The sequence below is a fragment of the Grosmannia clavigera genome, assembly GCF_000143105.1.
Source record: "Grosmannia clavigera kw1407 unplaced genomic scaffold GCSC_140, whole genome shotgun sequence".
Taxonomy (NCBI): domain Eukaryota; kingdom Fungi; phylum Ascomycota; class Sordariomycetes; order Ophiostomatales; family Ophiostomataceae; genus Leptographium; species Leptographium clavigerum.
Genome location: NW_014040801.1, coordinates 4,079,736 through 4,106,575, shown reverse-complemented (window position 1 = coordinate 4,106,575; position 26,840 = coordinate 4,079,736). Strand labels below are relative to the sequence as shown.

The following is a 26,840-nucleotide window of genomic DNA, read 5'->3' as shown; positions in this document are numbered from 1 at the left end:
TAATTCCTGACTATCTTCTGTCCACGCGTCTAGGCCGGTATTCACCGCTTGCGAGTCATTCAGCCGTCGTGGCTGCCCGTCGCGAAATGCGCACTGTGCACTCTTTTGCCTTTACAAAGAAGCCCTCGCGTAGCTCGGTAAGCCCGCTACGTGTTCTGATAAACTCAAAGACACGAAAAAGTGTGGCCAGTGTCTTGATGACCTCCATCCAAGCGAAGCTGTTCGTATTAGCATGGGCCAAACAAACCCGAAATTAATCAATACACGCGTCACTTACTTTCTGCCAATGCACGAACGAGGCCCAAGCGAAAAGGGGTTAAAATACTCCAGCAGCTGCGCGGAGTCTGCTTGCAGCCAGCGGTCTACATTGAACTCGGCCGGGTCCTATCCAAGTGGGTAGTGATCAGCAATCTGTTCCATCAGTGTCCACTTCTGTAGCCACCCGAACTACCGGTCAAGACCCGGGTACGGTTGCACATACCTTGAATATGCGAGCATCTTGCATGATGCTTCTGGTAGGCACGCTGACAAGTGTCTGAAAGATTAGCATAATGTAAAAAAGGGAGGAGGGAAGGGATAACAAAAAAAAAAGAGGAAAATAAAAGGAAAAGGAAAAAGGATAATAACAAAGAAGCTCCAAACATTAGCCTTACTCCGGCAGGAATGACCACGTTGGCTATGGTCCGTCCACCCGCTGGTGTGATCCGTTCCAAACCTGTTGCGCTTGTTGGCCGCAGCCGCATCGTCTCTCGGATCGTAGCCATAAGGACAGGTAGCTTTTCGGCAACACCAAAGTCGGCAACCCAATCCTCGTTGGCGTCGGCCTCGGCCGCCGGGAAGGCTGCATCAAGCTCCTCCTGCAGGCGGTGCTGCAGGCGGGGATCGCGCGACACAAAGTCGACAAAATGCGTCATGCTGCTGCTGGTTGTATCGCTGCCACCGACAATGAAACTGATAGACTCTGCAATGATCGTTCTTTCTGACAGCACGCCGGTCATCTGGACCGTCTTGGAGTTCAGCAGGAAGCTGAGCAGATCTTTGCGCTGCTCATACACGGCGGCCTTGCGCATAAAGTAGGCCTCGCGGCCGATTGAGGCCAGATGAGCCAGCGCTTTGGTGCCGCGGTACCAGAAGCCGTCAAAGACATTGTACTTCATCAGCGGCTGGCACCACGGTGGCAGGTGGCCGAGCGCGTTGACTACCTCGCCGCGCAAATCGATGGATTCGATCAAATTCAAGTGGTCGTATCCGCGGTCTAAGAAGCCAAACGTACGGCCAAAGGCGTAGTCGCCAATGACGTCAAAGGCAAGAAAGTTTGCTTGTCCAATTAGAGTTGCACAATCGAATAAATACAGTAAATCAACAAGACTAACCGTATAAGCTAAAGTCGACTGGCTGTCCCGACTGGGCGATGCTCTTCAGGGTCTGTTTCAGTTTCAGTAGGCTGGAAGTAACTTCTGGCTCAAAAGCCCTCAAGTTTGCCGGTGAAAAGGCCGGGTTAATCAGCTTTCGTCGTTTTTGGTGTGCCTCGAGACCACGCATGTTGAAGAGGACTGGGTCAACCTGGTGGAAGGCCTCGTAAAAGGGACCCTTGGTGAAACCGGTGTTGTGGCCGTAGATATCACGCAGTGCCCTCGGGTCGGCAATGGACACATGATTCGGGGCAATGCGAACAAAGTCGCCGTGCTTTCGGTGTAGGTCCAACACTGCCTCCGTTCGACGAGCGCGGCGACACTGCAGCACGATCCAGAAGGAGGACAGCTTGGCTGACAGAGGTCCCGGGAAGCGCAGCGGGCTGAGAAGAGTATTTTCTATAACATAGTAAAGACCAAGCTGTTGCGTGTTAGATGCACATGTTCGATGGAAGAGATGGACAGAAAGACTGCTTACTATGATGACGGCGATAAAGGCCGATTCCGAAACGGAAAGGGGCCACTGCTGTAACATTGTCATCTTGGCAGATCTTGGCAATGTGTATGCTGTCTATAGAACAATCATGACAGTGGGGAAATAGCCTATTTAAGAAGAGAGCGGTACTTCACACTTGCGCGGATTTGCCGGGAAGATTCCGCAAGCTCTGTCATCTACGGAGAGCTTCCCCAGGTTTTGATCTCATTTTGGAGAGCATCCCCAACTCTTCCAAAGGCTACTTTCCCCAAAATTCCAGCCGTGAGGAGTCATCCATCTCATCGATCAGCAGTCTTTGAAAGTACTTGTGGTCATAAGCTCTCCAAGATATTCCCGTTTGCGGGGAATTCGCGGGGAGTCTGCTACTGTGGAGAAAGTGGTAGTGCGGGGACCAATAAGAGATGGAAGTCTGACGCATTGGGATTAGCTGTTTGAATAGGGAGATGGGATCGTAAGATACAGAAAGGTCAGCTGTACGAAACGGCCTAGTCAATGCACTCTTACTCCGCACTCCGTAGACTACAGCAGTAATTACTTTACGAGCACCGCCTACGTCGTATGTCTCACCGTCTACAGCGCTGATTCGTATCTCACGACGGGCTCTCGGCTTCTCGAAATATCCGAGACGGTCACAACAGAATTCGAATGGAGGGGAACCTAGTCAATAACCCCGATGGGTCATTTCCTTCTTGTGGATCTGTGGAGTGGCACTGTCGAAATAAGTCGTTCGGCATATAAATATTGGGTTGTGTGAAGGTTAAAGGAGGCTATACGTAGCGGTCATATAACGTGATGCACTGTGAGGAGCAGGAGGCTGAATAGGGTCTAGTGTGGGCGAAAGAGTGTTGTGTACTAAGGAAGAAATAGATACATCGCGACCCTTCTGGGGATCCGTATTAATACTAGTGTCAGGCCCCGCTTTTGTGCCTTCTGACCAATTACAGGCCAGTACGGCCAAGTGGGGCGGAAGGGCCACAGTGTGGCGGATTCCAATGCTTGACAGGTTGCTGTCCGGGATGATCCCCCGGACTCGAGCTCCTAGCTTGAAATTCACCACTTTCCAGCCATTCCGACAGTTTTCCGGGGAGAACGGATCCTTTATATTGCTACGTCTGGAGAACAACACACTACGTTTGGCCAACATAAATGAACCGATCCCGATATTACCGGTGCACGTGCCCAATATTGGTCATCCTAGCATGACTAAGCCACGTCAGTCGCGCGGTCCAAGCCGAGAGGGAGACAGACTGCCAGACAGACTTACCTTCCCAGCCCCAGTCGCGCATGACGCTTAGCCAGTGCTGCCTGCTCTTAACAGTGTATTCAGGCGTGGGGAAGGGGGAGCAGTCGGATTCCCGTGGCTGCGCTGGCTGAAGGGATTCGGAGAACGGTGCAGCGGCAGCGGACCAAGGCGGCAGAGTAAAGGGGTTGGCGAAGTCGCCGTTGTCGTCCGGCCGGGGGCTACTACTTCTGTTGTCAACGAGCCGGTTCTGGGTCCAATCTGGGAAGGACCCGGCCTGCTGGCGATGCTGGCGATGCTGGCGACGACGTGGACGCCAATGGACATCGCCATCGCGACGGCGCCAGACCTCGAGGGTGAGCTCGAGACAGCGGTCGACGATGCCGGAGCTGTTGCCGATGGATAGGGCATGCCAGCGCTGGCGGACCCAGTCACGGTCAGCCCGGTTGTCGGCCTCGCAGCCGGCGATGAGCAGCGGCAAAACAGGAAATATGACGGCACGCGAGCCGAGCGGCACGGTGGCCAGCATAACGAGGACGCGGCGGGCCAGCCGAGCAGGCAGTGAGGTGCGCGGCCGTGGCAGCTCGGGCACGGCCTGGTGCAGCAGCAGCAGAGATGCCCACTTGTACGCATCCGCCGTCTGGACGAGGTCGGAAGCCGAAGAGGACGAGGGTGGGGTTGCTGAGTCAGCATTCAGGTCCTCGACGACGTCCTCCTCGTCTGTCAATTCGGCCGGCCGCCAGCGCTCGATGGCCATCTTGAGCTCAACAGCTTCAGCCACGAGGCCGGGCGGGTTGAGGTCGTTAGGATCTTCCGATGACGACGTCGCCGTGCTGCCGTGCACGCGGTTGACGAGGTCAGCCACACGGCCAATTAGCGGGAACAGCGTCGCGGCCGTTCCCATGAGCGGGTCGACCTGCATCCGCCGTGTGGCCGTGTGTGGCTGCGGGTCGAGGCGGCGCCAGGCGGCCATGAAGCGGGTGTCGACCGTCTGGAGGCCGTGACAGGTAAAGCGCGAGATGACGTCCATGTAGACCCAAGTGTTGGCGAGAAAGCGGAGGCAGATCAGGTCGGACGAGCTGTCGTTGCTCTTGTCGGTGAGCGCGGTTTGTAGGAGCCCCTTGGCCCGTTGGACGAATCGGATCCCGGTCGATGACCGGGGATAGTACCAAGTCTCGGCGAAGCCGAGGACAAGAGTGACGGCCAGGGCGACCTCGAGGCGCATATTGCTGCTGTTGGAGCTGTTGCTCTCTCCTCGGCTGCCGTACATCTGCTGTATGCTCGTGTTGAGATGGCGCAAGCCCTCGGCGCGAAATTGCGGCAGCCGGTTGGCACCCTGGAAGCAGGTCATGGCAGCGACAGCGTGGTAGAGTGCGGCGTGGTCCTGGGCCAGCGGCCAGACGATGCGTCGCCACGGGTTTCCGGCCGTGCCGTCGTCACGAATGCAGAGCACCTCACAGATGCGCCGGTTGAAGAGAAAGGCAATGTGCTCTGGGCTGCCGCTGTGGAAGCGAGGATGCTGGTACAGCGTGTGGGCCAGCTTAGCAGTGGTCGAGGAGGATGACACGGCCGAAGACGAGGACGAAGAGGCAGCCGTGGCCATGGCCTCAAAAGGCAGCTGCCAGCCGGTGACCGTGGCCGTGCTGTCGTCATCCTCGGCTTCGAGCAGGTCCAGATCCAGGTCCACCATCTCGGCTTCTGCGTCTGTGCTGCCGTGGAAAAAAGACGGAAGCCCAGCTGTGTCGTCCTCATCGCCATTTACCAGCCGGTAGTCCACCAGCAGGTTGTCCTCCAGGCCGGACGGCCCCTCAAGCGTCGCGTGGATGTCGGCCAGCAGCAGGTCCATGTCGACGAGCGGCTCCAGCGTCTCGGCCGGTTCGGCGAACAGAATGTTTGCAGTCGTGTCGGGCAGTCGTGGAGGCGTCTGGCCGCCATGGGATCCCGGACTCGCCGCGGCTGCTCTCCGCTGTCGCGAGCTCCTGGCCGCGCCCTTGCGTCCCGACAGAACCGCCGCTGGCTCGGGCTGCGAAAACTCCTTCCATCGCAGACCGCTGCTGTAGCCACCACAGGTCACTCGGCGACGCGCACACTGGCTGCACGACGGCTTGGCCTCGTCGCACTTGCGCCGTCTTGCCTTGCAGGTCACGCATCCTAGACGTCGATTAGCTAGCCCAACAGCACTACCACACCGCCATATCAGCGCCTAACGTCATCCAACCCACCATTTCGGCTCTTGGTATGTCTGTACGCCGGCTCTGGCGTTCTGGTCGTCGCGCTTTTCGCTGGCTCGTCGAAGCTGCGCGTTTCTGCCCAGTTTGCCTGTGCAACGGCCGACGACGGACTTTCCATAGCTGTAATTCTAATACTGGTGACATTCCTATCTGCGGTCTCTGGCTGGCACAGAAGGAGCGAGAAATTGACGGGAAAGGACATCCATTTTGCTGTGTTTCTGACTCTGGTAGCCAGACGGACCGGTCAAGACATGGAGCTATCTGAGGCCTATGAAGATAACCACGAGCCGGATAATACTTCCATTCACGTCCTAGCACTGTCACCGTTGGCCAATGGCGCCGTCCACATCCTCGACACCGATAACCGGACGAAGATACGTCGCTGGTTCGAGGGGCCAGACTTTTTGATCTGCACGGGACTACGTACATTAGGCGGGGCTGGAAAGTGGCCCGTGCGTTGAAATGCGTTGGCATGTGCTAGACGCACTGTACGAAACGTGTTTGCACTGTGGCCTTATAACACGAGAGATCAACAGCACTGATCGACCACCAGCTCTCGTCGGGATAGCTCTATATACCATGTACACTATGCCTTACAGTTACGAAGCTGCTACCTCAAAAACCGACGGTATTTCTTCTCGCTTCACGGCAACGCTATCCCCCGCCAAACTCTCCTTTTCCTTCTCGTACTGGGCAGCACACATTTCCAGCACGCGGCTCTGGTAATCTAGAGAGCAAATTAGCAGGCAAACGTATCCGTTGTAGACGATACAGACTCACATGCCACCCCGTTCTCCTTGTCCGGGTTGAGGATGCCCTCCGTATAGATGCCTACGTCCAAGTTCTGCTGGACCTTCTCGCAGAGATCGTGGTCCTCGACCGCGACGGTGCGCGCAAACCGAAAGTACGTGTCGAACGTGTCCGAGCTCTCGGGCGCGACGTGGTAGTAATCAAAGTCCACTGTGGACCGCCGCGGATCGGCCGTCGGCCACGCCCGAAACGACGACATCCCGCCGCCGTACAGGTTCAGCGTCGAGTTGGGGAAAAAGTAGAGGAAGAGACCGTCGTTGGGCCGGTCTGTCGCTGCAATGTGCTGCGAGTAGTTGTGCCGGTTCAGCACCCGGTACGTGGCGAACCTATACACCTTGGCAAAGCTCGGGTGTGCATACGGGCAGTGCAGACACTCCTGGTAGCCGTCCATCATCGCCTTCCAGTTGTACCGGCCCTCGTACTCGAGGCTGCGCCGGGGCGCAAACTGCTGGAAGTCAATCTGGCCTATCAGCTCCTCTAGGCCGGGGAAGAAGTCGTCGAAGCTGACCGTGGCCTCTGACAGCGTGACAAAGAGCAGCCCCGTGGCCGTCAGGTGGCTGCGGATCGCGGAGCCCTGAATAGTTAGACTACAGTCAATGAAGCACAACAGCCACACAACCGAACTTACATCAGCTGCAGAAAATACTTGTATGCTTCGCCAGTCTTCAGAGACCCGCTGCACAAACAGCTCGACCTCGGCCAAGCTGTTTGCGTACCGCTCGCCCACATTTGGCCATTTAGTGACTGCACCCAGCAGTATCCACGTCTGAGAACCTCGTCAGCCGGGTATAATGGGCAGGCACATACACTCTCGCTCACCTGCAAAAATACAGCTCGTCGTTCCAGGTCGCCAATGGCCTTGCTCGTGTACCATGATGCTGGCAGGGTCGTTGGAAAAGTTGCCATATTGACTACGCTGCAACTTGCTGATTACAATCTCGTCGCTGACTTCTATCTGGAACGTTCACGCTGCTCAAGATATACGGCGAGCACAGGCGATGTTACCGACTCTGCGATTACGGTCTATTTTCTTTCTCGAGCTCAAATCCGCGAACAGGTAGACAAAGATAGTGGCTAACCCCAATGTAGTCTACTGCAGACACCCCTTTAGGAATCGCGATCCCCTGTGGCCCAGTAATAAGTAATGTTTCGACGGGCCGACACTAGAGAGGCCATCCGACAGCTTCTGTGCTCCGATCGAGCCGTCAGCTCTATCTCTCAGCTCCGGATCGGCCGCGAGGGGACCGACTTTCCTAAACGGGTAATGCTAAACGCCTGGCTCGGCACGAAATGCCGCTAATAACCGCTAATACGCTTTTGGCTGTTCTATCCACTGCTGCTTGCAGGAAGTTATATATTTGCATGCACACATAACACTCTATACCTTGACAGAAGTTGTCATGTCTTATCTTCGGGTTCGGGTATTCTCAAATCTTAAAGAGCGTTGTTTTCCGCTTATCTTGCCAAACCAACGCCGACATGTTGGCCCCAATCGACTTCGTATCCCCCCACACCGCCATCTTCCTCTTCTTGACTCTGCCTATCGCTGCACTATGTCTCGTTGTTCGAAGTACCCTTGGGGGACATCGGTCCCGCCGGATACTACCGTCCACGTCGCTGGAGAGTCTGGGCATGGACATGGACAAGGAGGTCGTGGGCCCCGAATCCGCTCTGCCACGCGGCTGGTGGACCGATAACTCGGTCTTCCAGCTCGAGCGACGCGCTGTCTTCAGCAAGGCAAGAATTTTGGCGTCTCCACCCCTGCACTGATGAAAGGACACCCTGGCTTATTCAAGGCCGCAGACCTGGATTTGTGTCGGCCACCGTGGCCGCTTTGTCAAGTCGGGCGACTATCTCGCCCTCGATCTTGCTGGCTTTCGCATCTTCCTGATCCTCAGCAAGGATGGCGTCGTGCGTGCGTTCCACAACGTCTGTCGCCACCGTGCCTTTCCCATCACCCGCAAGACGTCCGGAACCTCGACCGTCCTCGCCTGCCAGTATCACGGCTGGACCTACAACACGCTGGGCCAGCTGACTAATGCACCTCACTTTGATCAGCTGCCGGGTTTTGCCAAATCGCCAAACGGTTTGTTCGCCATCCACACAAAGACGGACAGTCGCGGCTTTGTTCATGTCAACTTGAGCGGTAGTCTCGAGGCAGGAGACAGCAAGGTCGAGGACGCCGAGATCACCGGCCGACCGGTCCACATCAACGGGTGCGCCCGGCTCATCTACAGCTGGGAAGGCAAGGGGCAGTTCAACTGGAAGATTGTGGGCGGAGCGAGTCCTCGGGCGACATTTGTTAACGTGCCGGCCAGAGGCCTCCTCGCCCAGGCCCTCGCAGCATGTGGCCTGGTTTCTACAACTACCGGCCAGCTGCAGTTCTTTCCACTTACGACAGTGCACACAAAAGTGGGCAGCCCTTTCTGGTACCAAATTGTCTACTCGCCCGAATCTCCTCAGAAAACTACTGTGCGATGCGATGTCTACACCACTCAGAAGACGGATCCTTTGTGGCGCTTTGAGGATGAGGCAAAATTTCATCTTGAAAACCACCTGCAACTTATGCTAAAAAGTTATGAGAACACATACTCTGAACTCAGCAACTTTGTTCCCAATTCGCCCAGGGACGGCAGAAGTCTTTGTAAGCCTCCCTGTCTTCTTCAATCCACAATGCATGTGGTTTTCTGACAAAAAGTATAGGTGTCAATACACGACTCGCTGAAATCGTTAAGGTGCATCAGAATTTGGAGCATATTGAAGGACGCGAAATACAACCAGCGGCCGTAAAGCAATGTCACAGCGCTGCTTTCACCCAGACCGAGAGTAGTATGCCACAGGGATCCCTTTCACTCCTTCGATGACTAACTAACCGTGTAGTATGTCAAGCTATAACGTGTACCAACACCAAGTTAGAATGGTGAGCAGGCTTACCTAATCCTTCTGCTGGTAGATCGAATCCATGACCTGCGATTTCGGAATATTACATTATACTATTGATTATGAACCCACCGAAGCAACTCTAGAACGAAGAGATTGGTGCCGTGAAGTAATTGCATCGTAAACAGATAATTTGCTGGAGTATTTTTCTTTATGGCTTCGAAAATAAATAACCAATTAATTAGATTATAGCAGACGTGCGCTAGATTTCCGGCAAAGCGACAACTCTGGGAGCTGTATATCGTATACAGGGAGCGTGGTTCATTAATGGTTACGTCTGGCAAATCGCGATTACCAACAGGTGATGTGTAATCTCGGTCAATGCCTCACCGAAGAACAAGGTGAGATGGCCGAGTTGGTTATGGCGTAGGATTAAGGTTCCTATGGAGCAATCCGCGTGGGTTCAAGTCCCACTCTCATCATTCATTTTTGCCCGTCAGTCGCCAGCCCGTTAACCTGCCGCTAGTTGGATGTGTTTGTGTTGACAAATGCCATACGTCTTTGTAGGCACTGCTAGACAGTGCCCACGATGGCGGATGTAGCATACTAAGGAGCTAACAGTCAGTAGGGGCCGAAAAAGGGTTATTCTGTTTGTGAATTTGTGATTATGCATTAGGATTTCTTCTTTTAGACCTACGCAGTACGGAGTACTCCGTCCTACGCAATGTGTCGAACAGCTGTTGTCGTGCGCTTTACCAACTAACATCGTCTTAGGCACCTTAGCTACATCGTCTTAGGCACCTTAGCTACAGCTTCTTGCCTTAACAAGTCCACAAAGTCGCTCCTAATACAGACTGGCAACACTCATGCTGCCACACGGGTTGAATGGCGATGAAGGCAAAAAGAAAGTCAAAAACTTGGATACACCCGGATTCGAACCGGGGACCTTTCCCATGCGAAGGGAAAATCATACCCCTAGACCATGCACCCTGAGTGGATTGGAAGACTTGGCTCTCATTCGAAAATATTTCCGCCCCCAATGGTAGGCTACTTACATAGCAACACTGGAGGGAGGTTGCATTCGTTCGGACTGGTCGTTACCTAACTCGTAAAGTCAACTCGTTCCCGATCCTGTTGCGATCCGATCGTATGGTCGCTCTCGTCTGACCGTTACGATGGCCGTAAAGTATTCTCCAGACAGTCAGCTGAGCCCGCTTCTACCCACCTATCAAAAAACGCACAGTGAGTTCGCTTCCATACCCCTGCACTTAATGTGGATTCCTGGTGTCGGTACTCCGTAAGGTCCCAGGCAATCGTCCGTCCGTCGTAGATACATAGATACAAGTACATACTAGTAGATCTCCACCAAATCAGGTGCTCGTGAGTACGAGGATCGTGCATTCCGTATGATATCGGTTTCTTTTCTTAGCGACCGCCTAGCCTGTTGGGAAAGGTCGAAAGTGGCTTGTTCCCGAACACGAGCGTCTTACCGCCTTTTCTGTACACTTCTGCCCCGTATTCGTGTGTACCCCACAGAAAGTCGAGCTGTCCGAATGTTCCGTGCAAGGGCTCGCCGCATTACCACCTTCCCAAACCAAAGCGCCAGCAGGCGACGAACCATGCGATTGACCCAAACCGGAGAGCAAGATACGAGATGGGGACCGTGGCCAAAACGTTGATAAGCAGCAGTCTGGCGCCTCCAGCAAAGAGATGTTCTTGGCACTCGGTTCATCCAAGGAGGCATTTCTTGCTTTCCATTTTTACACTTCTTCCCCCCCATCATGCATTGGTCATCCCTGCTCGAAGCGCTCGTCGTGCTGGTGGGCGTGGCTGATGTGTCGGCCCGGCCGCAGTCAGTGCCGGTCGGCCACCAGGTGCACGAGCGGCGACAGGTACGAAGCCTGGGACAGGGCCGGGGACAGCGGCTGGAAGCGGACACAATACTGCCGATGCGGATTGGTCTGCGGCAGAATGCAAAGGCAGAAGCGCAAGCCGAGGCCTGGCTGATGGATGTATCGCACCCGGGTTCGGCCAACTACGGCAAGCACTGGACCACGGACGAGGTGATCAAGGCGTTCCAGCCGACGGATGTGACGGTCGATTCGGTGATGCGCTGGCTGGTCGAGGAGTCGGGCATCGCCAAGGAGCGGATCACACACAGCGACAACAAGGCTTGGCTGGCCTTTGATGCGACGGTGGCTGAGGCCGAACGGCTGCTGCACACCGAGTACGAGCATGATGGAATGGACGAGGACGACGACAGCGAAGTGCTGGTCAGCTGCGATAAGTACCACCTGCCAGGACACATCCAGGAGCACGTAGACTACGTGACTCCCGGAGTCAAGGGCACCGTGATCGACCTGCAGCGTCTGCGGAGGCGAACGCAGCCGGGACAGGAGAGGAAGAGAGTCCGCAGAAGCACGCCGAAGGCGTACAGGACTCTCGACACCTTTCCCGAAGCCGCCGCGAACGTTTCGACAGACGATCTTACAATCTGCGACCAGGTCCTCACGCCGGCCTGCGTCCGGGCGCTGTACAACTTTACAGCGCCAGCAGCTGATGCGACAGTGAGCACCAACAACTCGCTAGGCATTTTCGAGGAGGACGACTTTTATGACCAGGCCGACCTGGACGTCTTCTTCAACAAGTATTCGCCGCAGATCCCCAACGGGACGCACCCGATACTAAACTCGATTGACGGCGGCACGGCTCCGCTTCCAGGCGGCGTGGTGAACGGGCCTGAGAGCATGCTGGACTTTGTCGTGGCCTATCCGATGATCTACCCGCAGAACATCACGCTGTACCAGACGGACGACTACTATTACGCGGCAGGCGGCAACGACACCACTGGCCTCTTCAACACCTTCCTTGACGCCATTGACGGCTCCTACTGCACGTACTCGGCCTATGGCGAAACCGGCAACGACCCCGAAATCGATCCTGTCTACCCCGACACTGCCGTTACGAATTACCAGCAGTACAAAGGCCAGCTTATGTGCGGCGTCTATAAGCCGGCCAACGTGATCAGCATCTCCTACGGCAAGCGCGAGCATGACCTGCCCGCCGCCTACCAGAAGCGCCAGTGCGACGAGTACTTGAAGCTTGCGCTGCAGGGCGTCACCATTCTCTTTGCCAGCGGCGATAGCGGTGTAGGCGGCAGCAGAGGCGGCAACAACGGCGCCGGCAACTTTTATGGCTGCCTTGGTGACGACGATGCCATCTTTAACCCGTCTTCGTCTTGCAGCTGCCCGTGGGTTACGGGCGTTGGCGCGACCGAAGTGCCTGCTAACCGGACCGTGTTTGATCCGGAAGAGGCTGCTCTTGTGATGCGATTGACAAACTTTAGCAGCGGTGGAGTACGTCTTGTCCCGTTGTCCTCGCTCTGTTTACGACCGCTAACGCTGCTATAGGGCTTCTCCAACATCTTTAGCACTCCTTCTTACCAAGCCGAGGCTGTTGCTTCTTATTTCAAGAACAGCAACACGTCGTATCCGTACTATTTTGACGGCAACTGGCAGAATGCGACCGGCGGTATCTACAACCGCAACGGCCGCGGCATGCCCGACGTCTCTGCTAATGGATGGCGGTACCCCGTCACGAAGTTTGACTACTTTTACCTCAGTGGTGGCACCTCGCAGTCGGCTCCCTTGTTTGCTGCGCTGCTTAACCGCATTATTGACGAGCGCATCAAGGCCGGAAAGCCTGGCCCTCTTGGATTTATTAATCCAGTGCTCTACTCCCATCCCGAGGTTCTGAACGACATCACCAAGGGCACTAACCCGGGCTGCAACACCTGGGGCTTCGAGGCCTCCAAGGGGTGGGATCCCGTCACCGGTCTTGGCACGCCCAATTACCCCAAGATGTTGGAACTGTTCCTTGGGCTGTGAGTGGTGGACAAGATGTTTAGTCTGTGTTTTGTGTATGCTTAGGAGAACTGTTGCGTGTACTCCTAGGGAGTTATGAGAGCATTAATGAAACGCCTATAAGAGCCTCTGATTTCACTGCCCTGGCCTCTTTCAGTCTCTACATCGGCATTTTGTCGCAGACATCACCATCACAAACTGCAGTGACGAACACGGCGCCACCAATTTGTCCCCGATTTAGGTATATTGGAAGAGGCGCGGTGTGGTATTGAAACGTCCTGTAGCATCATGTCTTAGCCGTAGACAGATCCTACCTCGGTAGATCTACAGCGCAGAGGAGGCGGTACCATAGTGTCCTGCCAAAGCCTCGGCCAAATGCAAAAAAGTTCTATTGACATTGCAGAATGAGTCTAGTACATAATATATTGCAACCCTCTCCCTTGAGTATGTCTTCTCACTCTACCCAAATACAATGTCGAGAAATTTCTCAAATACAGTTCTGTGTAGCTGTGTTAGTTTGGTTCATATGGTTCTCGAATAGAACTTGGCTCACGTTGGTGGTTGAGGAGCATAGTTGCGCTCGTATTCTTCCAGAGCCGCCTGGTCTTTGCGGAAGTCGATCTCGAGGGGGTTTTGTATCTTTGTTTTGCGGAACAGCTTGTAGCCAAGGTACAAAACTGGATAGATACCAACCATTGTGTATCTGGATTTCCACACCATCAGTATGTTGCGGAAAAATACCTATTACGAACGACTCACGAGAATAAAAAGTCGGGAACGTTCCAGTAGCCATCAAGAGGCAGAAACACTGTATAGCCTCCTACAAAGACCATGATGAACGTGCCTATCAATCCGTACCACGCAGCATATGGCATGAGGTGTGCTCTATGAGGTAGAGACTCACGGCTGATGCCCTGCGCCTTGAGTGCCCGATGCCAGAAGATGTAGGTGAGGCACATGCAGGCAAAGTTCAGGAGCTGCGAAGCCGTGACAAGGGAGACAAACCAGTTGAGAACAACAGCCGTGTTATTGGAGAGCTGCAAGAAGGACAGAAGGGCGACGAGCAGGGTCGCGATGACGCAGTAGATCGGCACGCCGCTCCTGGTGCACCAGGTCATGAAGTGGGGGGCCTTGCCGTCGAGAGCGAGGCCGTAAAGCGAGCGCGAGGCGCAGTAGACGTACGAGTTCCCGGCCGAAAAGGCCGAGAGTAGGACGACAGCGTTGACAATGTGCGGCAGAACAGGGATATGCAGCCGGTTCATGGCGACGACATAGGGCGAGGCGGCCGCGCCAGGCTGACCATCCCGGAAGGCGGCCGTCATCTCGGGGTCGTTGTAGGGCACCAAGATGCCGACACAGAGCGAGCCGAGGGCGAAGAAGGCGGTCAGACGGTAGAAGACGGCGTTGTAGGCGCGCGGCATCACTTTGCGCGGGTTCTCGGCCTCGCCGGCGGCCATGGAGACGTAGTCGGGGCCTGCGATCGTGAAGGAAGCCTGGATGAGACACTGCAGGAAGCCAAGCCAGCGGCCGAGGCTGCCCTCGTAGTACAGTTCCGTGAATGAGCCGGGGTTCTTCCAGTACCGAAAGCCGAACACGTCGTGATGCGGATTGCCGCCGACCATGACGACAAAGGTGAAGGCGATCAGGCCGACGATTAGAATCACCTTTCCGACGGCCGACCAGAACTCGGCCTCGCCGTACCACTTGACCGCCAGCATGTTGATGAGGGCGTAGAGACCGATGATGATGACGATCACGGCAGCCGTGGGGATCGCGTCGGTCCAGAAGTGCAAGATCAGGTTGGCAGCCGTGACCTCGAACGGGACCAGTGCGGCCTCGAAGACGAAAAAGTTCCAGCCAGCTGCAAAGCCAAGGGCCTCGTCGGCGTAGCGGCCGGCAAAGCGGATAAATGGCGACGAGATCGGGTTGAAGGTCACCATCTCGGCCATGCACATGGTCACGGCCAGGATAAAGGTACACCAGATGGTAAAGGCCAGAAAGAGACTGGCAGGGCCGCCGTTGAGAAGGCCTTTTCCGATTTGCACCTGCGAGCCGTTAGTGGGCAGGCCCTTGTCTCTGCTGTCTGCACCGATGCGCACAGCTGACGTACATAGAGAGCCGTGCCAATGGTGCCGCCGATGCCCATGAGCTGGATGTGACGCGACTTGAGCTGACGATGGGTCGCATCGTGGCGCAGGCTGGTCGCAGAGACAATGCTGTCTGGGCGAGACGGCGACGACTGGACCTGGAACCCTTCCTTCTCGCCCAGAGACTTTTCCGGGTCCGAGAGGCTGATTGCTTCCAGTGGGCTGATATCGCGAGACATTGTCGAGGCAGGGCGGCTTGTCAACCGCTTTCGGGTAAAGTGTGTGCTGTGTTCTCTTTTGTGTATTTCGCTGCCTATTTCGTCGTTTGTTTGCCCGAAAGAATTTGACAAAAATCACATGCAAGCTTGTCTGGGCTGCCCAGAGATTGTATGGTGAGATCCCACCAGTGGATACAAGCTGCAGTGGAACGCTGATTACATACACTTGGCGGATTGCAAAAAGTCCTGGAATTATACAAGACAGAACCGTGCAGTTGGACCGTCAGCAGATCACTGTTCTTTATACTCCGGGTGTAGAGCGCGCCGCATGTCTCATGCAGGTTTTCCCAGTCTGCATTTTCAGAGCTGCAGCACAGAATAAGAGACACCTTGAAGAGAGGGCACAAAAGGTGGGGAACGATGTATTATCAGCCTTGGCAACTTGGCGATCTTATGCACCTTCCTTTTCTGGATATTTTATCCCCCGAGTGGCGGGCATAAGCTATTACAGCACTCATCCGGCCTCAATGGGCCTCAATGCTACCATGACAGGCCAAATTACAGAATCCTTTGGGCCAGGCAAAAATGTACGCGTATCTTTTACAGAAGCGGAACAGTGGTACCTGAGACGTCGAATACTGGCATGGACGTGGATACGACGGATGTAGCCGCTCCCAATTGTACTGAACATTTTACGGAGATATGTAAATACGGACACGGAAGAGATAAGCTGATAGGGTTGTTCTGACACGCTGGTTGGCAGTTGGCAAGCAGGATCCAAAAGTTTGCCACAAGCGTGAGACGCGCTGCGGACGCCCAGAAATAACAGACATTACTACTTGTCAAAGAGTTACCGCTTCGAATTTACTTAATCTGGACTTCGGCTTGAGCCATACATAGTATGCCTTTTGACGTCTCGTTAGCCTCGCGTTTACCTTTCTCCACATTGTCGGCAGCGGTGGTAGCCTTAGCAGCGGGGAGGGTGTCGGGGAAGAAGGCTGTGTGTGATTAAAGTGGAAGACTGAAGTTGAGCCCACAAAGAGCGGTCTGTGCCTATTGCGTGAACGAAAGCTTAAAATACTCCATAGACTTTGCTTTATTCATCTTGCGTATATCTGTACGATTCGTTTCCATTTCTCATATATTAGACGCTTGAGGTTATCGATCAAGCACACACGACGACATTTGGGAACCTGTGCGATACTTTCAGGCGGTACCGTATAGCACGCGTTTTACTCTGCCGCGCAAATGGCCTAGATCCACCTGTAAATCCGGAAGGATTTCCGTTGAATTGGGCCAATCCTTCTTTGGTGGCTTGCATCCGCTAGGCAACTGCCAGGCTACCCATCCAGCCTGCGGCTGTGTACAGGCTGAAGCTGCACCTGTCTGTTCGGCGGGGAACCCTGTCTGGATGCCCAAGTGCAAGCAACAGCAAACCCAAATCTCGCACTGTAGCTTCGCACGGTAATGCAAACAGTCCGAAAGGCCTTAAAAAGCAGCCAGTTGCTGGCCAGAAACGTATCTCTCATGTTGGGCAGCATATCCCTCCTCTCCCAACCGTTCGTGACTCTATTTTTTGTTTCAGAAAACCACAAAATGCGTGTGTTCCCTCTTCAAGTCAGCGTAGGACTCAGTCTCGTACATCGACAATTAGTCCACGCGCCACTTCGAATAAAGAACACCTTCTTCCATTCGCTTTCTACCAAATCGAAAACGGCCGACAAAGAACCTACAGAGCGAGAGAGGAAAAAGAAGCCCAGGACCTTCTACGCATGCGTATGGTTTCATCCGGAAATTGTTAAGGCAGTCTCCGGCGTGCTTGAACCGAGATGGATCGACGCAAGGAAGAAAACGAAAGTTCCAGACAACGGATACAGGACCAGGATCACTGGCAGGTTCGCCTGCTTGAGCGACGGCTGTTCCAACAAAGCTTGGAGCAGTGGAACGGTGTCGATCTTGATTAAGGGATACCCCCAGAATGGCTACAACACCGTCGTGTTCAATCAACGCTGCAAGGAATGCAAGCAGCTCGGCGCCTTGACGATTGATAAGGATTCGTACATCGAACGGGTCTCATACCGAATCAAGAAGTGGGCAGCCATCCCGATGGAGACGCCGCCCTATACAGAAAAGGAGTCAACTCTTCCACATATGCGAGAACTCTGCGAGGGCTGCAAGCATGGCTGTTGTCAGGAGGTAGGGGGAAACTATGTCCCAGGTGGAAGATGGTTCGACTAGGGCTGGCCAGAGTATGTGCGGGCACGAAGAGGGTGTCCGGTATAGTATGCTTGAACAAGCACGTCGGGTCGCCGTTGTATGTAGTACCATATGAGGACCTGAAGAAATAACATACATACAAGCTACTCATCCAACATTACAGTCCAGCTTCCATTGTCTTGATGTTGCAATAGTGGATCATAAGAATACCGAGAACGCTTTGGCAATTTCGATCTTGCGTTACAAAGATGGTTCTTGACTTTGTTACCGTCAATATGTCGTTTTACAACTACTCAATTTCGGGCAAGCATCAACTAGCAATAGAGTGTCCAGCAGGTTTTTACAAGGCTCCGCAAACGAGACAGGAATCGACAGAGCTCTTAATCAGAGCGTCTCTAAATCGTTAATAATATGGTTGTGCCGAAAACCTTTGTAACCCCAGCCCCGTAGAGTCTTATGCTTCGGTGTCTAGATCCAATTTCTTATATCGAGTATAGATACTTAACGCAGGACAAAAATAAGAAGGCCGCTACATTTCGCTATACTGCCTTACTGCACTCCATACTCCGCGGCGTAAGAGACAGCATTATGTGTTTTCGCGTAGGTAAGATTCTACTTGTAGAAGTTGCAAATTAATTGTAAGCTAACGTCCTGTAAAATAGTGTTACTATCTGAAACTTGAATTCTTATACAACTAATCCATGGCTTTCAAGCGACTTCACTTTTACTGTTTGAATTTTGCATGTTATGAAAACAGTCCAACTAGAAGTGGGCACTACTACAGCACCAGCCGCAGTTTTGAGGGACCTACTATTGGGCCTTGATGTCGCATGTAATCTTTGTTCAAAGAGCTACAAACTTGCAAAGAATTTGCAAAAAAAAAAGACAATCTTTGCGAATATGTTTTGCCCTTTAGTCACGTATGAAGACATGCGAAGAAATATCTTCTATTTTCTTAAGACCTATAAGGTCCCACCACTTTTCTCTAAACAGCTACCTGTTCAATGCCAACCCCCCTTTGATCACTCAATGGTACCCTGCCCGAGGCCAAAACCCCTCCCCCAGACCGCAGCCTTACTGGGCCAATTAACCAGAGATTCTCCGATGCCGTAAGCGACTCCACTTAGTCGGTCAGGGAGAACGCTGTGGCACCAGTGTAGTTCTCAACCGTGCTGGCGCCGGAGGTGGTGCTCTTGATGTCGCTCTTCGCCAGAACGTGAGAGCCGATGGTGAAGCTCGCGGGAGTGACCTGCTGCGACACAGCAAGAACCAGGCCAGCGGCAGAGGGCTTGATGGTGAAAGTGCGGGACGAGCCGACACACTTGCCGCTGGTGACGGCCGGCAGCGTGCCGTCGTTGGACAGGGCCGAGGCCGTGCAAGAGACGGGGGTGGTCTCCATGGTGCCGGGCTGGATCACCTTGAAGTCGTACCTAGGAGCGGGCTGTCAGTGATGAGGCATCGATAGGATATTCTCTAGAAGATGCTTACAGGCACTCGGTGCCGTGGGCAACGCAGCCGGCGCTGAAGTCGGAGACGTTGAAGATGACGTCAGCCGAAGCGACGGCGGCGGAAAGAATGGCGGCAGTGGCGAACTTCATTTTGGCGAAGGAGTTGAAGATGGTTGAATGTTTGAGGTAAGAAGTGTTGATTGATGATTGAGTGATGAGGAGTGATGGTTGATGGTGATGATATTTTGTCTTGACAGAGGGAAGAACTGCTCGTATTTATACGTTGAACGTAGGGCCACGAGCTTCGATTCAACGGCTGCTGTCTGTCGATCACAATTGGATCTCGTATTGCGCTGGCTTTGTGGGGTAACTTGATACGAGTGTGATGGGGATAGGGCAGGATCGACATGTGGGTTTTCGGCATTTACGCGACTCACCGCCACACGCTGATGATGTCTAACCTGTCGAGAAATAGACTGCAAGGGGGGGAGACCCACTTGTACCTGACAAGGCATATGTAGATCCCTTTGACGACCGGGATAGCTGTCAAGTCGGGCTCAAATCACGGACCCCACTTGTTCTATATTCGTATACCTGCCACGAACAGCGGTAAGGAGGAGAATGACCTCCTTATACGAATACGAGCAGGTGGTGGACAGGAAAGGATGATCTTCAAAGAACTCTTTTTAGTGAGTAAACCGGGTTTGTCAGCGGAGATAACGCAACACAACTCTTGACAGATTAGCAGACATTGGCCCAAGATTGGACAAGAGACAAAAGCGCTATGTATTACGACGGCGTCGAAGTCAAGCGGAATACGGAGCATAATTCTGGGATAGACTTTCAATGCTCTATTCCACCCGAATGCATTTGCGGCTTCCAGAAGGTATGACGTCAGGCGAAAGACGTGTTCATACATATCAGCTGATATGTAACGCACAGAGATGGTCCGAGAGCAGCCCATTTTTCAGATAGCCAACAGATTAATTGGAGCCTGGGGAAGACTAGAGCCACTTCTTTACCCATCGGTTTTGCACATACGCCTCTGGAGTGCTTCTTGCTGCCACAAGAGGTCACTGAAGCGATATGACTCGTTGACGAGAGATGCATCATGGCGGTGAACGAATTCTCGGAGGATGCTGCTTCAAAGCGACCAAGAGAAGCGGTCTGTACTTATGGAACCTCGACACGGATCATTGAAGAGAGAGTAACGATAATGGCTCACATGAAACTATCCGTAAGTAAAGCCAGGACAGATTTACAATGATGGTAACAGCATGTACGCTTCGACAATAGCCTGCAACGTATTGAAGACCTACATCCTATAACACAATGTGTTTCTGTATACGTAAACATACTTAGATTTATACTATTGAACGGTGGCCGGCTGCTGACCATGCAACAACCTCTCGACGCGAGACTGCAATAAGATGTACTTGTATCAAAGGCTGCAATTTAGATGTTTTCCATATTCTTGGCACTACCCATACACGTGTCATCTGCTGACTTCAATCGAAAGAGGACAACTGTGCGGAGTATTCCGTATGTGGCAATAGGGTTTTTGTAACCACTTATTCGCTGAGCGGATTCCACGTTGCTACTCAGTTATTCCATTAGCGACGATCTTCAAGACTTGCAGAGGTTTCCCATGAACATTCGAAAAAAAAAGGTATAGTGTCCACATCGAAGAGTTGGGCGCTATATTTGCTCTTCAAAACGTATGACAGCCGCATCCGAGGTGCCTCAACAATTCATAGATTGGCCATCGGCTAGAATTGCAATGTAGAATATTAGTACAACACAGCATCAATACGGGGTCGGACAAGCTTGCCCAAGATTCGAACGAAAAAGAACGTCTCAGAGGACGGTTTCAATGTGCTTTGTGCTGTCCCGGTATAACACTGTTTACCTTTCTCTTTTTTGCCGTGTTGGGTGTTTATCATATCCAGAAACGGTGTGCGCGCTCGGTGGTTAGTGCGCCCGGCGGTTCAAACTGCCTGCTTTCATATTTAGCCAATGTAAGATAACTTCCACGAAAAGCGTGCGAAAATACGGGCTAAAATTGTGCCTGTGTGCCTACTAACATAAGGAAGTCTTCGAACCGGTGCCAATTATGGTGTTGCTTGCTTAGCGGATTTCCATAAGAACAATCCCTCTGGGTAGATGATTTCGCTCAGATGCACTTTGCTTGTAGGAGTAGCTATCAATTGTAAGTATACGTATACTGCTGTTAGCAGATCACACGGAGTTTCAAACTAAGCGGGGTTGACGAAGTATCGTGATTGTGATCGTAATGCCAGTGGGGTACACGTTCTGCCACCTGACAGAACTATGAGTGAGTTGGGGTATACCGGCTTTACCACTTTGACGAACAACAAAGTACGAGTATTCTCTTTTTGTCCTCAAGACAAATGCAGGTTCTTCGGTTAGATGACTGGTCAACGAGATAACCTTGTGTGCGCTCCTAGAAGCATTAAGTAAACTTATATCTCGTAGTATATTTTTAGGAATAAGCAAGGCACAAAGTATAAATGCTATTAATTCGGAATTTTGCACACGGTGTAGGTGATATGACAATTCAACGGATGCGATGATTGTTCCAAACATTGCAGAAAATGGGGCACCAGGTACATATTGTCGCTACACTAGAGGTAGCTCGCTATAAATTCTGTAATCGTACTCTGTGTAAAACGCGGTTCTTAAGAAAACTTAAAAGAGGCATGGTTGTAATCTAATTCGGATAATGAATCGATGTACGAATCCGGCTTCTTTACCTGAAAAAATAGGTCGAATGATCCCATACGGCTAGATATTGCAAACATGAAAATTGAAATCCCCCTACATAACTATGAACCAGCGAAGTAAAGTGAAAATCTAAAGATGTACAAATGTCGTCACCAAGGGATGCCCAAGCTTTTCTTAACCTCGCGAATTATTCCTGTAGCTTGAGGTGTAGAAAAAGTCAACGTGCTTCTCGGAAACACAACACGACATTGGTCGCCCTCTTGAAACCAAAGCACTTCCCTCTGAATGTCTTTTAGGCAAACATGATAAAACGCCGTAAGCTTTTCAATGTTTGTTGTAAAGAGAAGCGCCGTCTTGTCTGGAAAAGCTTGCAGAGCGTGGCACGCACTCCACCTTACTTTAGTATCGTCATCTTGAAGTCTGGCGGCTAAGGCGGTGACAATTTCTGCAGGTAACGACGGCCGGTTGCCTAAGGCAAAGCACGCACTCCACCTTACAGTAGTATCGTCATCTTGAAGTCTGGCGGCTAAGGCGGTGACAATTTCTGCAGGTAACGACGGCTGCTTGCCTAAGGCAAAGCACGCACTCCCCCTTACATTATAATTGTCACCTTGAAGTCTGGCGGCTAAGGCGGTGACAATTTCTGCAGGTAACGACGGCTGGTTGCCTAAGGCAAAGCACGTACTCCACCGTATATTAAAATCGTCATCTTGAAGTCTGGCGGCTAAGGCGGTGACAATTTCTGCAGGTAACGACGGCTGCTTGCCTAAGGTATTGCACGCCATCCACCTTACAGCAGTATCGTCATCTTGAAGTCTGGCGGCTAAGGCGGTGACAATTTCTGCAGGTAACGACGGCTGGTTGCCTAAGGCAGAGCACACATTCTTCCGGATGCTGCTATCACTTCCCTTAAGCAACCTTCCTAGAGTATCGACAATGTGTAAGGGTAGGGTTTCGTTGAAGGTGTTGAGTACCATTATCGCCACCTTTACCATATCGTTGTTCGTAGCATCTGCAAGGAAAACCTTCATAGCATTGACGATTTTTCCCTGCAAGTTTTTGTTCTCGGCGGCATAAAAGCGTGAATAGAGTTTTTCTTCTTTCACCGCTCGTAGTAGAAATAACCAGGCTTTCAGAAAGTCCATTGGAAGGTCCAGGATGGGCGAAAGATTCTCGAATGATTTTTCTTCAAACATGCTTGTCTTGTTCTTTAACAGTTCGAGAATGGGAAAAGCGTCGCCTGTTCTAAAAGACTGTGATATTAACGCAAATATCGCCTCCGTGATCGGCCCATCCTTGTGTCGCAACAAATCTGACAGCGCATCGATGGCGTATTGGGGTAAATTTGGTTGTCTGCCTAGAATTGCGGCTGCCTTTTGTATGCAATCAATGTCATCGGCTGCGAGCAATGCTACCAATGATTCAACAGTTTTCTCCCGCAGTTCCGACTGTGACTGCAAAGCCTGTAGCGCGTTACGCATGTGCGCACCGGAGACGTCGCAAAGCATCTTAGTGAGCTCATCAAGAAGCCTGGGGGAAATTATTTGTCGTCTAGAAACATGTTCGAAGAACTCTGATTCCAGGTGTTGAGATTGCGTTTTCAGGATAGTCTCCAATACTCTGTCTGGGAATTCTGTGTCGGATGCCCAATAAAAACCGTTTAGAAGTCGCGGCCACTGTTCCAGTTGGTGGTCCAGGTTATTTTGGAAAGTTGTGAGTCGCGGTGATGAGTTCTGCTGTAGAAATACCTCGTTCCAGCAGCGCATAAGCAAGCGTTGATGCGCTATTCCCAACATGTCGCGCGGTTTATCTTCCACCGCTTTGAAAAAGTAGCAGAGCTGCTGATCGTTTTTGAGTAGTCCGGCGACAAACCGCCAAAAGACATTGTAGCGCCGGTCGTATTTTTTCCGAAAAAGAAATTCCTCGGCGCTGATTTGCTCCATGTCGTTGGACTCGTCGTCGTTGAGTTGATAGTACGGAAGATTCTTACTTGGCCAGTGCTGGACGAAGTATTGTGCCGCGAAGTATTCTTGGAAGGTGAGATGAATGAAATGATAGCTTCGTGATTCAAGGGTCTCTCCCTTGTCGGAACTCCGAAGAAATGAGAGCTTTCCCAAGTCACTAGACAATGCGCTGTTTGCCGCTGGAAGGTGGTTTGTGAGTGTTGCGAATCCTGTTTGTTTGTCGAAAAACGTGTTCAAGAAATCCCGATCGAACTCGAGCATGTTTTGTTGGAAGCCGACAAAGGCAAGAGCCTGAAGGACATTTATTTCCCCCTGGACGATGGACTTCACTTCAGTAGGAGTGGAGCTCTGAGCGGCATACTTTGTGATTGGAATCGACGCTCCTACAACTTCCTTTCTTAGTCGAATGATATCTTTGATCCACAGAGCTAGTTCAATTGCCTCGTACAGCTGCGTCATCGTTTCTAAAGTTTTCGTCAGCGACCCAAAACTGTAGCAGATCGCATCGAGCTGAATTGGAATGCTTGAAAGCCCTTGAATGACTGGGTGACTTTTCACAAACGCAAGGATTTGTTCGGCATTGGCTGGTGAGACAGCCGTGATGTACTCTTCCACTTGGCCAGAATAGAATCCAACCGTCTCCGTCTCCAAATGGATGTCCTTCACAGCGTCCTTGTTTATGTTGTGTGGTCGTGTGGTAATGATGACGCGAGGCTGGTTTAGAACCGTCCAGAGCAGCCTGTGCTTATCTTCGATGTTCCCAAGGAGCTCAGCCACTTCATCCAGGCCGTCCAGAATGAAGAGCGTCCTAGTCCTGTCCTCTTCGAAAGCAGCCCACAAAGCGTCAAGAAACGGCTGGCTTTGCGGATCGGTAAAGCATTTCTGTCTCAATAGTTCCTTCATGTCCGCAACGTGTTTGCTCTTCCCGTTGAGCTCTCTGAGGGGTACCCAAATGACCCGATCGACGGTGTCTGCCCACATTCCATGGTTGACGAAATCGTACACCATCTTTTTGCAGAGCGTACTTTTGCCAACGCCAGCCTGTCCGCGGATGATAATTCGTTGACAGGTAGATGCTGCTTTACATTAGGTTGGAAAAAATCGTAAAATTAGTATGGATGAAACAGACCTGAAGTAGATGATGATTGCCGTTTCTGAAAGATATTCGGCAGTAGAACGGCATTTGTGGATGGGGCCTTCTTGGAGCGTAGGTAGAAGCGCGACTCATCTTCAGGCCGGTCTCCAGCTTGCATCATTCGATCATTGCGCTCCGTAATCGTCAGGTTGATGTAACAATTGCTCATCAGCAGAATGCTGCTATCAAGACGCTCGATCTGGAGTTGTTTCAGACTTTCATCCGTATAATGGGATCGGAGCATCTTGTCGGCATGAAACAAGAGAGCTTTTGGACAGGTCTTCCAAGAGTCTTTCAGGAGCGCGATACCGGGTGTTTTGGGGTTGGCTTTCTTGTACTCGATCTTAGTGGTATGTGCCGGTGCTTTGCCATTTTTCCAAATACGAATATGATGTTTGCGCGGTTGAACTTGCACTTCGCCCCCTAGAACAGTGTGCACCCATTCTCGGACAACATCGTCCCTTGTGTTTGTGCACTGCGACATCAAAAATGTTTTCAAAATATTGGCCATCTCGCCATCTCGCGACAGCGTCTCGGATTCGACTGCCCGCTCGAACTGCGCACAAAGACCACACAAAAACTGCTTATCATCCCGACACGGGAACCCAGGGTTTTCAAGAACGGATTTCAGGTACTCCGGACGTCGCCCACGAATTAACAAGTCGGTGTAGCGAAGGGCAACATACCATTTTGCCGGTGTTTTTGCATACTTCGATCCCTTGATCATGCCTGAGAAGTCCTCGGCTAAGCTTGCTACAGAATCCACGGCTTCGAAAGTTGATGCAATCAGCTGCACGACTTCTGCGAGACTTTCAACCCCCTGAAGGAGTTTAGAAGGGTCCAAGGTCGAAACTGCGCCAGCTATTTTTGCAGAACCTTCAACGGATTTGTATGCTTTGTCCAAGAACGTCTTCCACGGACTGACGTCGGTCGGAATGACGCGCAGAGCTGCCTGTGCATACTGAGCTGCCTGAGCTAGGCGCAGCTCCTTTTGCTTTGAGATGCTGCCAAGTATCTCCATCAAGGGTTGGACGATGTTCAGCTCACTGATACCACGAGTTTTCACATCGTTCATAGCATCAAGAATGTTGGAAAGCGTCAGGATGAGCCGATACTTGACAGGCTCGCTGGCATTTTCAACAGATGTTTTGAGTCTTTGCATCAAGTGTTGGATGACGTAACCGAGAGGAAGGTCTTGGAGCTCTCGCGGGTATTGCAGTACAGTGTTGAGGGCCGCAAGGAGCTGGACATCTGGGATAGTGCCGTCGTTGACACCGCTGCTCAAACAATCTGCAAGAGCTGTGAACAAACGATTGTACCCCCCACCACTGACATAGGGCGATATGGCAGCAGCTTCGGGGTAGTAGGACAGTCTTGCGACGATGGGCGTGTGGTCGAAGGTCTGTACCATGGACTCGAGCAAGGCACAGAGTGCAGCTTCCTCCTTCTTCATCTGTCTCTTCTTGTGTTCCTGGCTTTGTCTTTGTTCATCCTGCTTTTCTACCGACCAGTTTATTATATCAGGGTCGGGAGGAGACTGGACTGCGCTGTTCAGCTCGGATCGGAGCTGTTCCAAACGTCGGATCAGCTCATCCGTCGATTTCAGTGGAAACCCGGAACTCTCCATGGTAGGAGCTGGAGAGAGTATACGGGTGCAGAGGATAATGAGGTTTAAACGAAAAGGGGGCCGTGGAAATCCACGACACCTCAACAGAAACAGGGTGAGATGACACTGGAGAAAATCAATCGCAGAGTTTTGGCGGGGATGCTGGGCTTTGGTGGACCATGGTGGCTGTGTCGGAGATCCCAAACCTGGGCAGATAACGAGCTGGCAAATCACATCGTGACAAGTATCAGATTACTTCGGATCAAGACAAAACACCGGAAGCTTCATTAGTTCTATCAGCATGCTAAGCAGCGTATAAGGCAGATAGACTATGAGAAGTCTTCTTTGGTCCTTATAGTTATATGGTGTCATTTTGCAAGCAGCAACTGGAAACGGCTTGTAAGTATGTGGAAAGGGTGTTGCGCGGCGGTGCACGGACCACCTCTAGTGCAGAGTTTTCAGCCCAGACTTCCTCTAGCTTCAGATAG

At 52.2% G+C, this 26,840-nt stretch overlaps 7 protein-coding genes across 7 annotated transcripts; 2 read left to right on the top strand and 5 right to left on the bottom strand.

Annotated features, from left to right (window-relative positions):
• Positions 1 to 55: 55 nt before the first annotated feature.
• CMQ_840 (FAD linked oxidase domain containing protein) lies at positions 56 to 1,953 on the bottom strand (the record flags this gene model as incomplete). Its single annotated transcript, XM_014317919.1, has 5 exons — positions 56 to 218; positions 278 to 384; positions 482 to 535; positions 654 to 1,391; positions 1,456 to 1,953. 5 exons carry the CDS (start codon positions 1,951 to 1,953, stop codon positions 56 to 58), a joined length of 1,560 nt encoding a protein of 519 aa, XP_014173394.1.
• A 1,144-nt stretch (positions 1,954 to 3,097) lies between these two features.
• CMQ_1454 (c6 zinc finger domain containing protein) lies at positions 3,098 to 7,095 on the bottom strand (the record flags this gene model as incomplete). The annotated part of the gene is made up of 7 exons (XM_014318533.1): positions 3,098 to 3,102; positions 3,173 to 5,299; positions 5,371 to 5,542; positions 5,994 to 6,106; positions 6,160 to 6,763; positions 6,818 to 6,955; positions 7,009 to 7,095. 7 exons carry the CDS (start codon positions 7,093 to 7,095, stop codon positions 3,098 to 3,100), a joined length of 3,246 nt encoding a protein of 1,081 aa, XP_014174008.1.
• A 573-nt stretch (positions 7,096 to 7,668) lies between these two features.
• CMQ_1230 (iron-sulfur cluster-binding protein) lies at positions 7,669 to 9,113 on the top strand (the record flags this gene model as incomplete). The annotated part of the gene is made up of 3 exons (XM_014318309.1): positions 7,669 to 7,874; positions 7,986 to 8,833; positions 9,070 to 9,113. The coding sequence occupies 3 exons, from the start codon at positions 7,669 to 7,671 to the stop codon at positions 9,111 to 9,113; spliced, it is 1,098 nt and encodes a 365-aa protein (XP_014173784.1).
• A 1,737-nt stretch (positions 9,114 to 10,850) lies between these two features.
• CMQ_830 (protease s8 tripeptidyl peptidase) lies at positions 10,851 to 12,956 on the top strand (the record flags this gene model as incomplete). The annotated part of the gene is made up of 2 exons (XM_014317909.1): positions 10,851 to 12,425; positions 12,480 to 12,956. 2 exons carry the CDS (start codon positions 10,851 to 10,853, stop codon positions 12,954 to 12,956), a joined length of 2,052 nt encoding a protein of 683 aa, XP_014173384.1.
• Positions 12,957 to 13,391: 435 nt separating this feature from the next.
• On the bottom strand, positions 13,392 to 15,258 carry CMQ_658 (general amino acid permease; the record flags this gene model as incomplete). Its single annotated transcript, XM_014317737.1, has 5 exons — positions 13,392 to 13,431; positions 13,486 to 13,635; positions 13,692 to 13,776; positions 13,837 to 14,977; positions 15,043 to 15,258. 5 exons carry the CDS (start codon positions 15,256 to 15,258, stop codon positions 13,392 to 13,394), a joined length of 1,632 nt encoding a protein of 543 aa, XP_014173212.1.
• A 3,319-nt stretch (positions 15,259 to 18,577) lies between these two features.
• Positions 18,578 to 19,052, bottom strand: CMQ_734 (glycoprotein; the record flags this gene model as incomplete). The annotated part of the gene is made up of 2 exons (XM_014317813.1): positions 18,578 to 18,884; positions 18,943 to 19,052. The coding sequence occupies 2 exons, from the start codon at positions 19,050 to 19,052 to the stop codon at positions 18,578 to 18,580; spliced, it is 417 nt and encodes a 138-aa protein (XP_014173288.1).
• Positions 19,053 to 23,307: 4,255 nt separating this feature from the next.
• On the bottom strand, positions 23,308 to 26,373 carry CMQ_518 (pfs domain containing protein; the record flags this gene model as incomplete). Its single annotated transcript, XM_014317597.1, has 3 exons — positions 23,308 to 23,380; positions 23,520 to 24,687; positions 24,741 to 26,373. The coding sequence occupies 3 exons, from the start codon at positions 26,371 to 26,373 to the stop codon at positions 23,308 to 23,310; spliced, it is 2,874 nt and encodes a 957-aa protein (XP_014173072.1).
• Between the last annotated feature and the right edge of the window lie 467 nt (positions 26,374 to 26,840).